At 41.4% G+C, this 16,364-nt stretch overlaps 2 protein-coding genes across 4 annotated transcripts; one reads left to right on the top strand and one right to left on the bottom strand.

Moving 5' to 3' along the window:
• Positions 1–723: 723 nt before the first annotated feature.
• LOC114443427 (inactive phospholipid phosphatase 7) lies at positions 724–6,055 on the bottom strand. Of its 2 annotated transcripts, XM_028417435.1 has the most exons (4): positions 6,018–6,055; positions 5,815–5,875; positions 4,922–5,662; positions 724–2,143 (listed from the first exon to the last, which is right to left on the bottom strand). In XM_028417435.1, the coding sequence occupies exons 3-4, from the start codon at positions 5,427–5,429 to the stop codon at positions 1,755–1,757; spliced, it is 897 nt and encodes a 298-aa protein (XP_028273236.1). In that variant the 5' UTR covers positions 5,430–5,662; positions 5,815–5,875; positions 6,018–6,055; the 3' UTR covers positions 724–1,754. The 2 variants fall into 2 exon arrangements, with proteins under 2 accessions (XP_028273236.1, XP_028273237.1); XM_028417436.1 differs by having other exon boundaries at positions 4,922–5,657; positions 5,815–6,040.
• A 438-nt stretch (positions 6,056–6,493) lies between these two features.
• fam78ab (family with sequence similarity 78 member Ab) lies at positions 6,494–15,461 on the top strand. Of its 2 annotated transcripts, XM_028417438.1 has the most exons (3): positions 6,494–6,968; positions 7,745–8,048; positions 11,719–15,461. In XM_028417438.1, the coding sequence occupies exons 2-3, from the start codon at positions 7,786–7,788 to the stop codon at positions 12,242–12,244; spliced, it is 789 nt and encodes a 262-aa protein (XP_028273239.1). In that variant the 5' UTR covers positions 6,494–6,968; positions 7,745–7,785; the 3' UTR covers positions 12,245–15,461. The 2 variants fall into 2 exon arrangements, with proteins under 2 accessions (XP_028273239.1, XP_028273238.1); XM_028417437.1 differs by having other exon boundaries at positions 6,494–8,048.
• The last annotated feature ends 903 nt before the right edge of the window (positions 15,462–16,364 follow it).

The raw sequence follows: 16,364 nt of genomic DNA, 5'->3' as shown, positions 1-16,364 counted from the left end.
TATAATATTCTATTGTGACATATTTTAATATAGCTGTAAAGATGAAACTTTTTATTTCACTCATGAAACATGAAAAATGTACTATGACCTGCAGCTGGCAGGGGAACTGTGTTACTAATGGATGCACTACTAGATTTTTTTAAAAAAGCAAACACATTGGTCCAAATGTTAATCAGTTGTTTCATACAAACCCAAGTAACTGCCAGAGCAGTTTCTGTTCCTGCTGAATGAACTGTTTCAGCGCACATAGCATTGAATTGGTGTTATTTCCTGTCAGATTGTCTGTGGTTAAGAGAGTAGTGTGACAGGAAAGTAGTCTTAAGAGATGAGAAGTTATGCGCAGCAGCCTGCATCATAACTCTGTCAAAGCAAGCACCTTGGACCAATAAAGGGAAAATAAATACAGGAAACCATAAGACAAGCACCTGCAGATACCAAACCACACAAACTACATGTTAAGTGAAACTCCTGCTTTGAGTTTTGTTTTGTATTTCTTTGTTTAAATCACTGACTGCCAGACAGAGTATAATGATAGTATGAGTATGAGGTGTTGTTTGACTCAGGGTGTCAACAGTTCACACTTCTTTATTTTTTTTATAGACCATGTGATTCTTAAAGTCCATGTGATGTCTGAAGCAATCCGAACAAATTGCCAAACACTCATTAAATTCACTGGTGAAATGTAAGAAAGTATTGACATGATTTTAAAAGTAGCAGGCCCAGAGATGAGCATACACACATCACACGTCTCATAAAAAGATTTAAACACACAGGCTTCCTGACAGTCCACCTCTTTTATTAATGAGATGGAGCAACAAGTAAAAACAGCATATATATATATCCCTGTACAGAACAAATCAAACCAGTGTACATCAAACTGCATTTAATCTGCAGTGCACAGAATTATATAATATTTTTTACCACAAAAAAACAGGTCCCCTTCCATAAAAGGTCGATAAAAAACACAATTAAAAAACAGTGTTTGCTGTGTATGCACCCACACACATTGTAGTTGAGAGAGAATCAGCGTCACTGACAAACCATAAAACATCTGTAAGGCTAATGTGCAGCTCAAAGAGATTCTAATGAAACATGAACATCTGCCATTAAAAAAAACAAAGTCATTAAATCATAAATGGCACACTGAACAAAATTAGCCCTGTAATCTAAAATATTAGATTCTGTGAACATGTGGCATTTGTTGCCTACCAAAATTAAGCCTATATAGTTAAAAAGAACACATTTTTATTAGAAATACAGAGATATAATGACACTCCAAACAGCAATAACTTCATACATCTTAATGTAACTTCCAGCACTACAGCCTAACACCAAATTCTACTCAGTGTTCAACACAATTTCAGTACCCAAAATAAAAAAGGAGGGAAAGAATGAAAAAGAATGCATGAGGTATGGAGGTCTTAATAAAAAGAAGTTATATTATGGTTAAACCAAAAAAAAGTACTTTATGTACAATTTCACCAAATTGTCTTGTTTTCTCTCTTAGCTGTTTTTAATGGATTCTAGCAGTACAGATGTGCAACATAAGAATTTAGCATTAGGAAGGTTGTGACCTGCCTGTCTTGGGTATTGCATGCAAGTCAGCATCTGCATCTGCAATATTAGTGCTTCTTAGTTCACGTCCTGCAATACAAACTTTTGACCCTTGCAAAAATAACATCACAAGACCCACCTAAGTCCTTGATATTGCAAGGTTAGATTTAAGCCTTGTGTTGTAGCCTCATTTCAAAAGCTCAGGAAAAGGGGCTCCAGCTGAGCGTGCTTATGGAAATAAGAGTCTGACAGGTGCTTGATGAGAGCCACACCGTCTCCATCAAGCTAAAGTGTAGCAAGCCCAGTGCAAAGCCGCACACCATATCTGTTAGGTGGTGTCTGCCCAGGACCACCCGGGACATGCCCACAAGAAAGGCCCACAGCACCAACAGGATGCGGAGCGGCACAGCCAGGACCAGGTGGGACAAAAGGAACTTGGAGACCATGGCGGCGCGGCTGGCGTGAGCAGCGGGGAAGGAGTACACGTCCATGGCGATGCAGTCCAGGAAGCCCGGTGTCATCTCCCAAGGACCCCTCCGCTTCACCAGTCTCTGCACTCCAGACACCGTCAACACATCAAGGAGGAGGGCTATCAACATAACACAAGACAGTAGATACAGTGTTTGATGAGCAAGAATAACCAATAAAGCAAACAGACATTTGTAGTTTCCTTTTATAACTCCACAGCACTACCAAAAATATTATGACCATTTTTAACTGCTTCATCTTCACCACATTCAACCAAGCCAGTGCAGAGTAACTGTCAACTTTCTGACATATTGGTTATTGCTGTCCTACTTCTCATTCCAACCCACTCACTGTCCTCACAGGGGCCATTATTTTACCCTTGCTGGTGTCATGTTCATGTTCACTGAGGAAAATACAGCAACTCTAAAAGAAGCAACAAAACAACAAAGGGAGAGGTGATTAAAAAAAAGATACGTGAAAGGTGAAATGTGAGTGAGGACAGTTAGGATCTATTTTGCTGCAGGGCACCTCTGCCCTCTGGCTGTCCACATCTCAAAAGTACTGTGGCAGAAGGTGAGCCAAGAAATGACGCATCATATTATCTGCTGTGAGCACAAGTGTTTGTGACACCCTTCAGCTGACTGAAGCAACAGAGACAACTCGGTGGATTTGTCTGGCAGCGACGCATCAGGAATGTTGTGGGAAATGATAGCAGATAAAGGATTCCAATTCTGCACGTTGTAAAAAATATCAAGGCAGACATGTCTACACAGTCAGGTTGTCTGAAGTCACATATCAGTGACATCCAGCTATAACACTCACCTTCCCTCCTGAACTTAGATTCAAAGGGAAGCTGCTATATATGGAGAATGGAGCCTCCACTTCCAAGAAGTGCAACAGGTGCAAGCAGATACAGTAATTGCTCTGTCTGCCCCTCATATTGTGAGGAAAACAAGCGATGCTCATTAGTGCTCACAGTGCCAGGGAATACTAACACAATGGCTGTTTGGGTTTCATGAGTCTGTCTGTGAAAACAATGTAACAAAGAAAGTACATTATACCTTAAGTACTATATCAGTGGTTCACAATTTTAGCACAGAAAATGCTTGACCATTCTCCAAGGCCTGTATCAGAGATTATTCAACGTTCATAAAAAAATTTGTTTACTTAATTTACTTATTTACTTTAAAAAAGTAAAAATTTACTTAAAAAAAGAACTAGTTGATGCAACATTGTATTTACTGCTGAATACCTGCAGTCATAAGAGTTATGCACAGGTAAGTCCCTTGAAACAAAATGCTAAATGCTAAACAAGCTGTGTAATTACATTTAATTGATTACATACAGCTGTGAGAGCTGAGCTGTTAACTGTCACTGCTGCACAGAGACGGCCTTTCAGCTGCTGCTAGGGATGCTACATGATCATATGTGCACACTAAAGAGATACTTGTTACACTTACTGGATCTTTTATTTTCTGCAAGGCTATTCAGTGTTCTCCTTATATGTAAAAAATACCCCATCATCTTAAAGAAGCTTATATATCTCTGAATGGAGATGCATATTGGTTGAAGAAAGCTGGCTGATTAAATTGGGAACATCTTCTGCACAGCCAAGGTCTGCCATGTTCTTTTAGACAACCATAGTGTCTAGAGAGTGTCTTCTTCAACATGAGAAACAATTGTGCACACTTCAGCAGTGGGCTGGGTCCAGCCAAACCATGACAGACCAATTCTGTCTGATTACCCTTTTGATAGATGAAAACATACTTTCAGACGCCATTAAATATTAATTCCCCAGTCGCTGTTGAATATGCGCTCATATGGATTTTCTCCTGACAGACCTCAATAGTCCAGTAATTATCCTGGACCAAACACATAATGAACAAGCATTTAGGGCCAAACAATTTCCCAAACACAATACACCAGTGTCCCAAATCCTGAGATTTACTGGCTTCCAATCAGAGCTCAATGTTACTACAAGAAGATTGTGCATGTGTGTGTGTGTGTACATGTGCACTTTCCTGCACACAACAAACACAAGTCGCTCTGGAATGTGTTATTGCACGTGCTGGACTGCCTCTTTACACCCTTACTATTGAGAAATTGTACATAAAATACTGAATGACATAATAATGCAGCCAGTGTTAGTGTTGTCATTGTTATTTATATGCAAATGGGACTTGGAAAAATGGAGGTGAAGCTTGTTGCAGATTAGATAAGTTTGCCTTGCTTTAAAGGTAGGGTAGGAGATTTTGAAAACAGTGAGAGTCAGCCAGATTTCAAAAGTAAACACACGCCCCTTTCTCTCAGAGCTCACCCTGAAGCCACGCCTCCCAAACACATGCATTACCTGAAGACGAGCTGCGGTCTATGTCTTCGGCCATCTTGCACGTACCTCAGGGCAGGAAGAGAGTGACAACCAGCCAATAGGCTGCGCAGGGTCCACCCGGAGGATTGGCTGATGTTTTTAGCATTTTATAGCTTCCACAGATGATTAATATTCTTCGTTTTAATGCGAAACTGCCGCCGAACTAATTGGTTGCTATCGGATTGTAAAGAGAAGTTACACTAATTTAGAGAAGGAAATCTCCTACCCTACCTTTAACAACTTTGTAAAAGGGTCTGATAAAAACAAAAACCATATGAATATTATTATTATTATATTAATCAAGTACTACCGATGAATAAGAAACAAACTGCCATATTTACTGTTGCAAAGAATGAGTTTTCAGCATTTCTTCTTGATAAATGGACAATCGTGGAGGTCTATAGACATGGAAGTCATACATGTTACTCTTAATAGGCCTCATCCTAAAGTGTTACAGTATACCTATGACTCCTGAAGGGCGAGTTTTGGGTAACGTGGGTGTGTTTTGCAGAGGTTGTTGAGTGTATTTACCAAGCAGCAGGTTGACTAGGACCTCTTGCCCAGCCAGAGTGTTACTCCTTGTGAGACATATGATAGTGCCAATGATCCACGTGATACCGTGTCCTGTGAGTGCCAGCAGCGCGACCATGGAGCGGCATCCTCCCCAGGAGGACGACGTGTAGGCACACACCCCCATGCGCTTAGACAGGCAGATGTCAATGGCTAAGAGGGAGTTCATTGCTATTCCTTTGAAGGAAGGGTTCAGCTGCATGCAGTCTTCCTCTGGCATTTTGTTGGACTCCCTCCTGTCCTTGCTGCCACTCTCGGTAGGTTCCTCACTCTGCTGGCTTGTTTGGTGCTTGATTTGACCCAGCCGTCTTGAGCTGCCTCGGCTCTCAGAGGTGCCGCTACCACCACCGCCTCTGCCGCCGCCGCCGCCGCCACGGGAGGGCTGGTGGTTGAGAGACATGAACTCAGGCCTGCTCAGGACGCTGTTCCTCTCCCGCACCCTGGATCTCACATTGTAACCCGAGGGCATGTTTTAAGGCCTCCTCAAACAGATTGTCCCGAAGATAATTCAAGTGGTGCGAGTTCACCACGACAGTGAAATGTCCCAGGGCTGACCACCCCCTACACCGGTCCTCCCCTCCTGTGGCCTTAATAGTTAAATTTAGACCGTCTGGAATGTGCGATGGCCATGCTGTTTATACCATGCAGGCAGGGACAGTGTATTGAATGGCATGTGCTTCGGCCAATCCAGTGAAACCTGATCTACAGCATGGAGATAAAATAACAACACGAGCATTTTGTTACCACATCAATTGCACAACTACACATCTAACAGGTGCTTTACTGCGTGTGCTGAAATAAGCCCGGTGTAAATATGTACAAGAAATACGCAAGACGCGGTGTTGTTATCTTACCGAGCCAAGAAGGATGAAGATGAACCTCACAAATCCTCCTTACTGCTGCCCCCATCAACACCTCTCACGTCCAGAGGGTAGTGATCGTGGATAATACAGTGATAAAGGCAGAGAGAGAGAGAGAAAGAGGGAAAGAAGTGCGAAAAGTCAGCTAAAAAACATCAACAACAGATACAGACAAAGCAGCACGGCTAGTGCAGCACCTGCTCCTGCCGTACGTATTGGACGTAGTTTACGCACAATCAGGATTCAGCCTCTGCGGTGCGCTCTGCGTGGAGCGGAGTTCTCCAAGGTGCTTAAACAGACAGCGACAGGACGGAGGAGGGACAGGGGAGGACTTTCAAAGTCGCCTAAACATAAAATCAAAATCAAAATATAATAAATAAAAACCTAATATAAGAAAGAAAATGTAAAAAAAATACGTTTACTACATTATTTCGTTGTTGCACTTTTGTTGCTGCTGCACTATCCTCCAAAAATAACGTCACTATAATCAGTATAATCATATTCGGTAGGGTTATTTTGCTGCCAATATTATTGTTAATTTACCGCACGCCACAGAAATCGCTGCGTAGGCTACTACATTTCCCAGCATGCTTTCACCTCAAACCGGAAGTGTCGCCAAGCAGAGACTTATAAAGCTGCTTCCCAGGCAGCTCAAATAGACCAATGCGTAGCGGGGGTGAACCTGCCGTGGCTGAGATGGGACGAGCAGGGAGAAATGACAGCTTGTGCAGGAATTTCGGCTGAACTGCATCCCATCCGAAAGAGGACTGTAACGGTCGCCTCGTTCGAACTATGTGACAGCTGGAATCCTTCGCGTCACTGACTGTTATGTTTTTATTTAGCGTATTTATTATTATTTAATTTTTTTTTTTTAAGGAATGGATACGGGCACAAAAGTTGACCCGGTGGTGTCCTCTGGATGTTGCGGTGCTCCGTCTCTCAAAAGTCGACCAGGTTTCTCAGTGCTGGTGGAAATACCGCTACCTCTCTCACTGGGACGGTGAAATAATTTGCAGCTACAACACAAGAGGAGAAATAACGGGAGCGGATGTGGTGGAGATAACGGAATTATACCTCTCTGACCGAAGAACTGTGCGTGAGCTGAGGATCTCTCTGCTGTGGAGACTTTCCAGTCAATTGTTTTATAGGTAGACGTCTTTTTTTGTGCATGTTGCTTTTTCAACGGCTAAAAATAGGCACACAATTCATGTAAATGCACCACACGAACCCTTAATCCGTAAATGTTTAAAAGCGTTCGGTGTAACGCTCTTTAAATCGTGAAATGACACTTTTTAATATGAGGAATTAGGCTATATTGCGGATTAAAATGGACATTTAGGCTGCTCCACATAATGCGAGCGTCGCCAATAATAACTGTCTGCGTCCACTGTACTCCGATACAACATTTTTGATTATGATTCCGGTCACCAGCTGGCCATAGAGCTTTAGCTATTAGTCCAGGGATTAGCTTTTGATGACACAAAGAATCACACAAAAGAGAACTCGACGCCAAGATGTAACATTAGTAGTTTATTGTTAATTATTTAACTCATAATGAACCTGAACCCTTTTACGCACACCTTTTCCCAGTGGAAGCATGCTGCCAAATGGTCAAATGTTTGTGCACATTTAGATGCCAGTGACATCTTGACAGCATGAACACACCAGTGCACGGATAAAAAGTACCTGAGCTGGTTTGAATTTTACGCACCGGAAAGCATGCGCTCTCTACACATGTGAAGAGTCTCTAGGCCTGTCCTCTTCTTCTTCTACTTCTTCTTCTCTGTTTTTGATGCATGGCTTTTTTATGAGACTTTCTAGTTTTTTGTTTTGGTAAACTTTTTTTCCTTTTTGAGGAAATCATGATGTGGATCCATCTGTGGTGATTGTCTTGCTGTTTCCATGCGTCTTTTTTCTCCTCCAGACCTCTGGACGTTGTTGTGGATTGTGTTGCTATTTAATGCAATGGGCTGCATTCAGAGTATCAGGTGTAAGCCCAAGAGTTTCCGAGACAGTATCATCGTCCTGGAGCTGAACACTTCCATCGACTCCAATCCCACCAGCATCGATGAGGCGTCCAGCGTGGTCCTGCGCTACCGGACGCCGCACTTCAGGGCGAATGCACGAGTCCTGGTACCGCCCTTAGCAGCTAAAGAGACATGGACCATCGGCTGGATTCAAGCGTGTAACCACATGGAGTTCTACAATACTTATGGAGATAAAGGGATGTAAGTACCATGGACTCATTTTCCTCCTTAATCAGAATGTGTTGAAGCTTTGAAGGTTTTGTAATCTTAATCTTTGAGTGACAAAGGTGAAAATTGTCTTTAAATTCCATTTAACATGCTTTATTTCGAAATATATATAAACTTTTAAAGCCCCAACAAGTGTTTAAAAAAATGAAGTGTCCAAATTGGCACAGTCAACAAGCAGTTTCAGAACAACAAATAAACAAACAAATAATAAATTAAACCAGAATGGACAAACAGAAATGAAACATGACTCAATGAACTTGCAAATGTGTAAAAACAGACTGAGAACTTCTGAGTGTCAGAGTTCCTGTTTTTGCATTACAAATCCTGCTAACATTTCTCTTCAGAGGAAACATTTCACAGTAGTGAAACTTGGTTGCATCTGGGTTTCCCATCTTGACAGCAGTACCAGTCTTTTTCATGCAATCAACACTTTAACATCTGTTTTGTGATTTGTAGAGAAGTAAAAACAAGCACACTTGTCTTATATTGACTCTCCAGTGTGGGGTTCATGGCTGCACGCAGACTGCAGAGTACCGGTGGATATAGTGGGACATTGTGATGGAAAATAATTGCTCTGACCTTTCAGATGCCTCCACTTGTCAATACAGTTATTTTGCACCAGTGGTTATTAGCAAAACAAACATGAACAAATTCAGCTGTAAAATGTGCTCAGACTGAGGGACTGATAGCATCTCTCTCTCTCTCTCTCTCTCTCGCTCTCTTTTCTTTTTAATATTTTTTTTTCCTCAGCTGTAGTGTTCATCTTATATGATGCAGTGGGGAAGCTGATCCAGAATATGCTTTATCTGTAGAGACTGCCACAGCATGAGATGTTTGAGTGCTGTGAGACTAAGATTAGATTAGAGCCACTGTCACCTCCCCAACACCCCCACCCCTGTATGGCCCTGTGCATGTGTGTGTCTGAGAGAGAGAGAGAGAGAGAGAGACTGAGTCTGTAAGAAAGGCAACAAACCCTCAGTTTGAATTTCAGCCTCATGAGTGGATTTGTGTTTATTGTTTTTCATCAAAGTTTCAGTTAGTGATGACAGTTTTTATTCAAAATCTCTCAGTCTTTCTATTTTTAAGATTGTCAGTTAAAAAATGTTAATGATCAACACATATACACTAGCATACTAAGCAGCTTCCACCATGTTGTAATACCACTTTGTACCACATGGAGGGACAGTGACTGAGAAGTGTACCTTTAAAGGTTGCAAGTAACAATAGACACATATATGAAAATATATATAATATATGAAAAATGCTGCCAGACACGTTGAGTCCAGATCTTCAGGGTTGCACTGTATAGTATCAACACCTCACATGAGGATTTACAAGCTGCAGCTAAACAGCATGAATGTAACAGATATGGTTTACAATATATATATATGTATATATATATATATATATATATATATTGGTGGAAAGCAGCCACTCCTCTCTGCACCTCGTTCACACAGACAAATCTCCTAAGCTCATGCACTCTTATTTTTAAATATTAGCAACATTAAAAAGCATTAAATCTTTCCTCTCAGCAAAGGCAAATAAAGACAGAACTTCAAGGCCTTCTTTTACCATGTACATTTTTTGAAGTCACTCTTTAAGATGCAAGAAGAGGAGTCTGCTGTCAGCGCTGAGGCTCCCATACTGAGTAGATTCTTTGATGGTAATAAAGCTTAAGCGTGCTGTAATTGGACAGAACAGCTGAGGATGGTAATGTGGATGATTTCTCTGTTGGCTTCGGATGAGGTGCTCGGGATTCTGTACACATTCATTCAACCCCCGGCTTTTTATGTGGTACAGTCTCACAGGTTTCGACACTGCAAGCATATTCCTGAAGAGACGGATGAGGGCATATAAGTAAAGCTAATAAAGGGCAGTTAAGGCTTTTTGTTAAAAATAAGTCATTTTTATGCCTAGAATGTTTCTTAAATTTAAGCCAAAAACATCTGAAAAAGTTTAGGTAGGGCAGTGTTGTAGTCACACACACACACACACACACACACACACACACACAGAGGTGGTGAGGCTTAATCATCCCCTAATTGATTAATTGATTGCATTGGCAGCATGTTTTCCGTACTTCTGTTGCTACAAAGTTGATCCAGGCTTTACCATCTGTGAACGAAATCCTCTAATGGATGCCTTTTATTGTTGTGCCAAACTCCTATCCCACAACATTCGAATGAAAACAGGACATTTGCAGACATTTGTGCCTCTCTCTCTCTCTCTCTCTCTTAGGTCTGACGATGATTCAGGCCAACACACTACACAGTTTTCAGTTTTGATGTGTAGTGGGAGTTATAGATAACAGGAAATTGCACACAGCATGCAAGTGTTATTTTAGATCAGTCAGATGAGACGAAGCGTCACTGCTTCAACACCGCTATCAAGTGGTGTTTTATATGAAAGTTTTTATTGTTGCAAAAGTTTCTGAAAGGTAGTAAGATTAGGTCTATCTGGTCAAGGTTTCCTGATGTTATCCATCACTCATCTCACATTTTTTAGCAAACTGAGTTGGCAGTAATTTTATCATTTTCATTTTAACATTAGTATCCATTCATTTAGTTCATATACATATATAGTATGCTTTATATAGCTGATCCATAGCTGTTCAGCTGCCCCTTCAATAGAAACTGAAGACATTAAGCTGGAGTTCTATTGAGAAGGGGAAATGATATTTACACTGCTGAAAACTACCACACCCCATATAGATGCTTGCAACATTTACAAAAACTGACATGCTCAAGAGTCATTCTTAGAGTGAACCGCTTTTAGCACGCCTGCGGCTCTGTCACAAAGACTCACACTGCCTATTGCAGACCATTTGGTTGTGACAACGCAGGCAGCAAAGGCACAAACAGGAAGTGAGCCCTATCTCTGCAACGCTTTTCTCCATCACCATCGAAGTTCCTCAGTGGTTAGACGAATGCATATTTTACCTGTGCGCAGTATACTCTGTTAAGAAAAGACAAGCTGGACATTTCCATGAAGGCAGGTAATCCTAAATAAAGCCCAAGAACAGAAAATTAGATGTTCACTGCCAGATATTGTGTGTACTGGAGGTTATGACAGAATGGAGATGTGCTGCAAATTGTTTTGTAGGCATCAGTTGAGAGGATTAAGCAATAGTTCTGAATAGAAATGTACATATGGGCACAAACATAAGCGTTTGTGCACATTCAGATACACACACACACACACAGGCTGGCTATTATCATGCCTGACATGCTAATCGCACCCCCTGGGTGAATTCATAAATCACAATGTGAGGCCAGGCCAAGCAGGCAGTAAGTCATGTGGCCGGTGATCACACTGTTATCTCCTCCATTCTGCCAATCCTCAGTTTAAGGGAATAAACTCTAATCTTTTTCCTACTGTAGGCAGAAAATCAATAGGTGGACACACCAGAGGTAATAGGTCACTAGGATGGAAACTGGTGGGGAAATCCAACTGTAAGGTTTTGAATACATTTGATGCTTTATCCTAGTTTTAGTGGTGATGATGGTATGCAAACCTGCCACACATTATTTATGCAGGTTTTTCACAGAACTTTTCACAGGTTTATTGTGCTGCTTGATTGTTTGTTTGCTCTGAGTTTATTTCTCTGCAAACCCTCATCTAGAACTTCTTTGACTTTTAGGTCAAGTTGGGAGCTCCCCGACCTGCGCGACGGAAAGATCCAGGCCATCAGTGACTCAGATGGGGTTAACTACCCATGGTATGGCAACACCACAGAGACCTGCACCGTCATAGGCCCCACCAAGAAAGACAGCAAGTTCACTGTTAGTATGAATGACAATTTCTACCCCAGTGTGACCTGGGGAGTGCCGGTCAGCGACAGCAACGTGCCTCAGCTTAGCAGCATCCACCGCGACCAGAGCTTTACAACCTGGCTGGTGGCCATCAATCAGGTCACCTCGGAAACGCTCGTCCTGCAGACGATCCGCTGGAGGATGCGTCTTAACATACACGTTGACCCGGAGAAGCCGCTGGGTCAAAGGGCTTTTCTAAAAGAGCCCGTGGCCCAGGAACAACCGCAGATCCTGGGCAAGAATGAGCCCATCCCCGCTAACGCCATGGTCAAACCAAACGCCAATGACGCCCAGGTGCTGATGTGGCGGCCAAAGAATGGTGACCCCGTGGTGGTCATCCCACCCAAATACTGACCTGTTTCTCTGACCAGACTGGCCTTGGATACCTAACAGTATCATCTCTTACTTTTTTTTTTTTCGTTCCTTCTGCTCTTCACCAGCGCCCGCTGCTTTAACAAACCCTTCTTTGATATTTATTTACCCCCCCCCCTCTTTTTTAGCCTCTATATTCTTCTCTCATGTTTTAATGAAAAGTAAGAAGTGAAACGACTGCTGAGAAAATGAACAGCTGTTGCTTTGAGGTGAACTACTGAATACTTTTAAAACTGGAGTGAACAAAGTGCAACCATTCTACCTTCAAACTGGGTCGGGTCTCACTGTGCTAAATTGCAAAAATGAAAAAAAAGTGTTTGAATTGTTATTTTGTTTGGCCGCTTAGGCCACGTGATATAAGGTTTGCGAGTGGATTTACGCATTTACATTACCATGTTTGCGCACGTGCTACATACATGGATATGCACAAAGTTTTGTGTACGAATACCAGTTGTGTTTTTATTTAGGGGTCTGGAAGGGAGTGCATTTTATTTGTTTGTTGTTGTGTTATATACAGGACAAATTGCATTGAGTGACATGCTAGATTTGAATACTTTTCTTTTTTTTAAAAAAAAGAAAAACATGCAAGACATTCAATCCATGCTGCCTTAAGTTTACATTGCTTTCCACTGCGAACTTTTTTAGCCTTAAAACAAAAGTGCAATGCAGTATTTGGTCAATCGTCCCGTTTCTTCCAGACTGTTGGTGCTGGCACGCAGTGTGGGTTTAGGACAGGAACAAGAGCACAGAAAAGGACTCTAATGTAGACTTTTACATCTAGCTAGCATTTACCTGACACATTTATTGTCGAAAAAGTGCAACCAGCATTGTATGTGAACACAACGAAGCTAACAAGTTCAGTTTCAAGTGCATTATGCAACAAGAGGGGGCACTCTATTCAGATGGACAAAACTGATAAAAGTATAGCCAACCCTCATCATGCAGCACAATAAACTAAACATGCAATAACAACTGAAAAAGCACTCTACATTTGACTTGTTTCATTCAACCACATTTTCCTATCACTCCATCTCAGGGCCCCTTTTTTTTAACCTCCTTCCTTGTTTCATCCACCCTGTCTTGCCTTATTGCCACAGTGAGTGTCTAAACAATCAATACCTTTATCAATAAGCAGTTTTGTCTGCTTTGTGTAGTCCGCGTTTTGTTGACAATCTCATGCAAGTTGTGTTTATTATAGCATTTTTTAAAAAGAAAAGCATCAGTTTTCTTTACTTACCGCTGAGGCTGAAAAGCAGAGCAGAAGGCATGCGAGGGTGATGTCAACTGCTCGGCTGGCATATAGATGACCCACTTCTCTGCGTTGCCAGTTGTAGCTCTCGCTGTAGAAATGTGGGGCTTGTCTTCCTTTATTTCACCGCCAGCAAATTGCAAAAACACACACGCATGCATGCATAAACAAACAGCTCTGGTCAGCTAAATATCAACATTTGAAGAGATGATGCCCAGTCAAGGGTAAATCTTGCTTTGCTAAAGCAAGAAAGAAGCCAGATAGATAAGGATTTGAGCCCAAAATATGTTGCTTTCATAAATCTGTAAGATGTTTGTGCCCAGGCAGTGATTGTTGTTTCACCTCCAACCAATGAAATAATTTGTATGTAAGTCTTATCGGCTCTTGCATTTTACAAAGCTCACTGTGCTGCTGTTGTTTCAGTATATAAGCATGTCCTCCTTGTTGACTATACATGGTATCCATCCTCCAGGCATGGGTCTGCCCATGTTTCTTTTGAAAATTTGAAGACAGCTCAGCTTGAATTGGATTATATTTGTTAGCAGTGCCATAAATGTATGGTTAAAAATACATGTATGCATTGCTGAGAATTTGGACTATATCCCTCTCATATCTTTATCTCAAGCTAAACACTGGAGTAAAATCAGTCCGACAGGGCACAGTCATTATGCATGTTGAGTCATTGACATCTTAATTTAATATAGGTATAGTATGTACCATACTGAAATAAGAGCAATATTTGTGTCTGTGTATAGTAAAATACTTGAATTCAATTGAGAAAAAGCTAGCTGGTGTTAATGGGCTGATGTACCAGCAGTGAAATAATAACCCATCAGAAGCTGATCCGAAGATCTAATTCATTCATGTCATGAGGTAAATTACCTTTACATGTAAAACTAGATTTCCGACAGGCCTGCCCTGTACAGAGTTATCCTCTGCTCCAGGCAGAGTCACAGGGCATCTTAGGGAAAAGGTGAAGGAGAACAGAAATAATGGGGGACTGCTGTCATAATTATATCTGCACTGACACACTTCTATGCCCTAGATGGACTGAACTGTGCAGAGCCGTGCTATGCAATGCAATGGCTAGCAGCAGTCACAGTTGAGCTTTTAACCGAGGTCACAATAGCAAAGGTCAGAGGCAAAGTGTGTGTGAGAGGGGAGCTGTCTCTGTCCTAAAATGTACAGCAGGCTGCCAAATGGTTATGGCCAAGAGTGAATATTAAAGCGACAACTAATTGAATCCATCTAGACATTAATGCCAGCTTAAAAATAACGTTGACATTTTCCAAGAACAACTTGGATGTCAGCCACAAGTTATTTCAATTTGTGGTTTGTATTGAAGGCTGCTGTTATGAACGCAGTGACCTTTAACCTAACGTAGCATGCCACTTTGTTGTGGATGCCTTTTCAGTGACCTGTTTCACACTATGGATCGTACTCAAGCTGGACTACATGTAATGTAATTAAACCTCGACACGCAGGGTGGCCCATACTCTCAGTGTGTGCTTTAAATCCCACTGAAGGGATTTAAAAAAGTACGAGGAGTTTCACTGAAGCACTACTGCTGTTGTTGAGTCATGAATCTGACACACATACACACAGTGCAGGGAAGGTTATGTCCTTGTCATGAAACAGGGGACCGGGCACACAAAACATACAAAAACAGCCTAAGGGGAAAGAAACAGGCCTGGCATGGTATCTGATTGTCACAGCGCTGTCACATTGGCAACGTGAACTCATTTATCTGCCGCGCTGCACGTGACCCCATCTGAACACATGCTACAAAGCCATACGCACACGTAAACACACCTGTTTCACTCATAAACAGGAAGTGTGTTTTTCAAATTTAAATAAAGTATTGAGGTCACTGAAGACGGTGCTTGTCAACAGCCTCCATTGTATAGCTCATTGTAAGAAAAGCTCACACACTGTGTACATGACAATAACCTTAACTATGCTTCCTAAGCCACAGAAAAACATGCTTTTTTTGTTTGTTTTGTTTTATACAGATGACAAAAGGTGCCAAAATTGGATAAAGCCAAAACTATGCAGGAGGACATTGTTGGCACTGAGAACCAGGCCTGTTTGTATTTGTAAATGTAGCCACGTTTGTAGGACTGTGCCAAGAAAACGGACGTCTCCTCTCCTAAACCCACACACCCTCACAGTTGTTCTTAGGGCTGCTACCTTTGCTGTGCAGTTATTTATCCCCCCTGTGAGACACGAGTGAATCGTCATCCTTGTATTGATTATATAGGACCACCTAAGCCATTTCCTGGCTTTTTAAGTTTTGGTTCTGCATTACAGTTATATATATATAAATATATAAAGTGTTCCATAATCATAATAGTCATCTTGTGCTTCTTCTTGTGTCAGAAATTCATATTTTTTTTAATACAACCTCCAAAAATGTAGCACATAAGACGACATGAGTGTCTCTCATTGGGTTTGGTTTGTGGAAATATAGCACTGAAAAGCAGAATGTGTTCTTTTGTTCAGCTTTGACTTTTACTCCAATACTTGAAAAAAAAAAATGGGTCAGTTTTGGAAAAATATTTAAAACTGTGAAAATGCACAACACTGGGGAAACAACCCCTAAAAAGTATATATATATATAAATATAAAAATGACTTTTTCATGAAGAAATAAAAAGTATAAATATCATCTGTTGTCTTGTTTTTCTTTAATGCCACCCAAACCATAATACTCATAGCATTTTCAGTTTAATTATAGTACACTTATTTATGTTTCATCCACACACTCTAGGGGGGTTTGCCCTCCAAACATGCTGGGACTATTTCTTCTGAGCCAGGACAAAGACGAGCTGTCTTTTAAGTGCTGAACTGAAAA

Source organism: Parambassis ranga, chromosome 12 (genome assembly GCF_900634625.1).
Source record: "Parambassis ranga chromosome 12, fParRan2.1, whole genome shotgun sequence".
Taxonomy (NCBI): Eukaryota; Metazoa; Chordata; class Actinopteri; family Ambassidae; genus Parambassis; species Parambassis ranga.
This window is presented reverse-complemented; position numbering and strand designations above follow the sequence as displayed.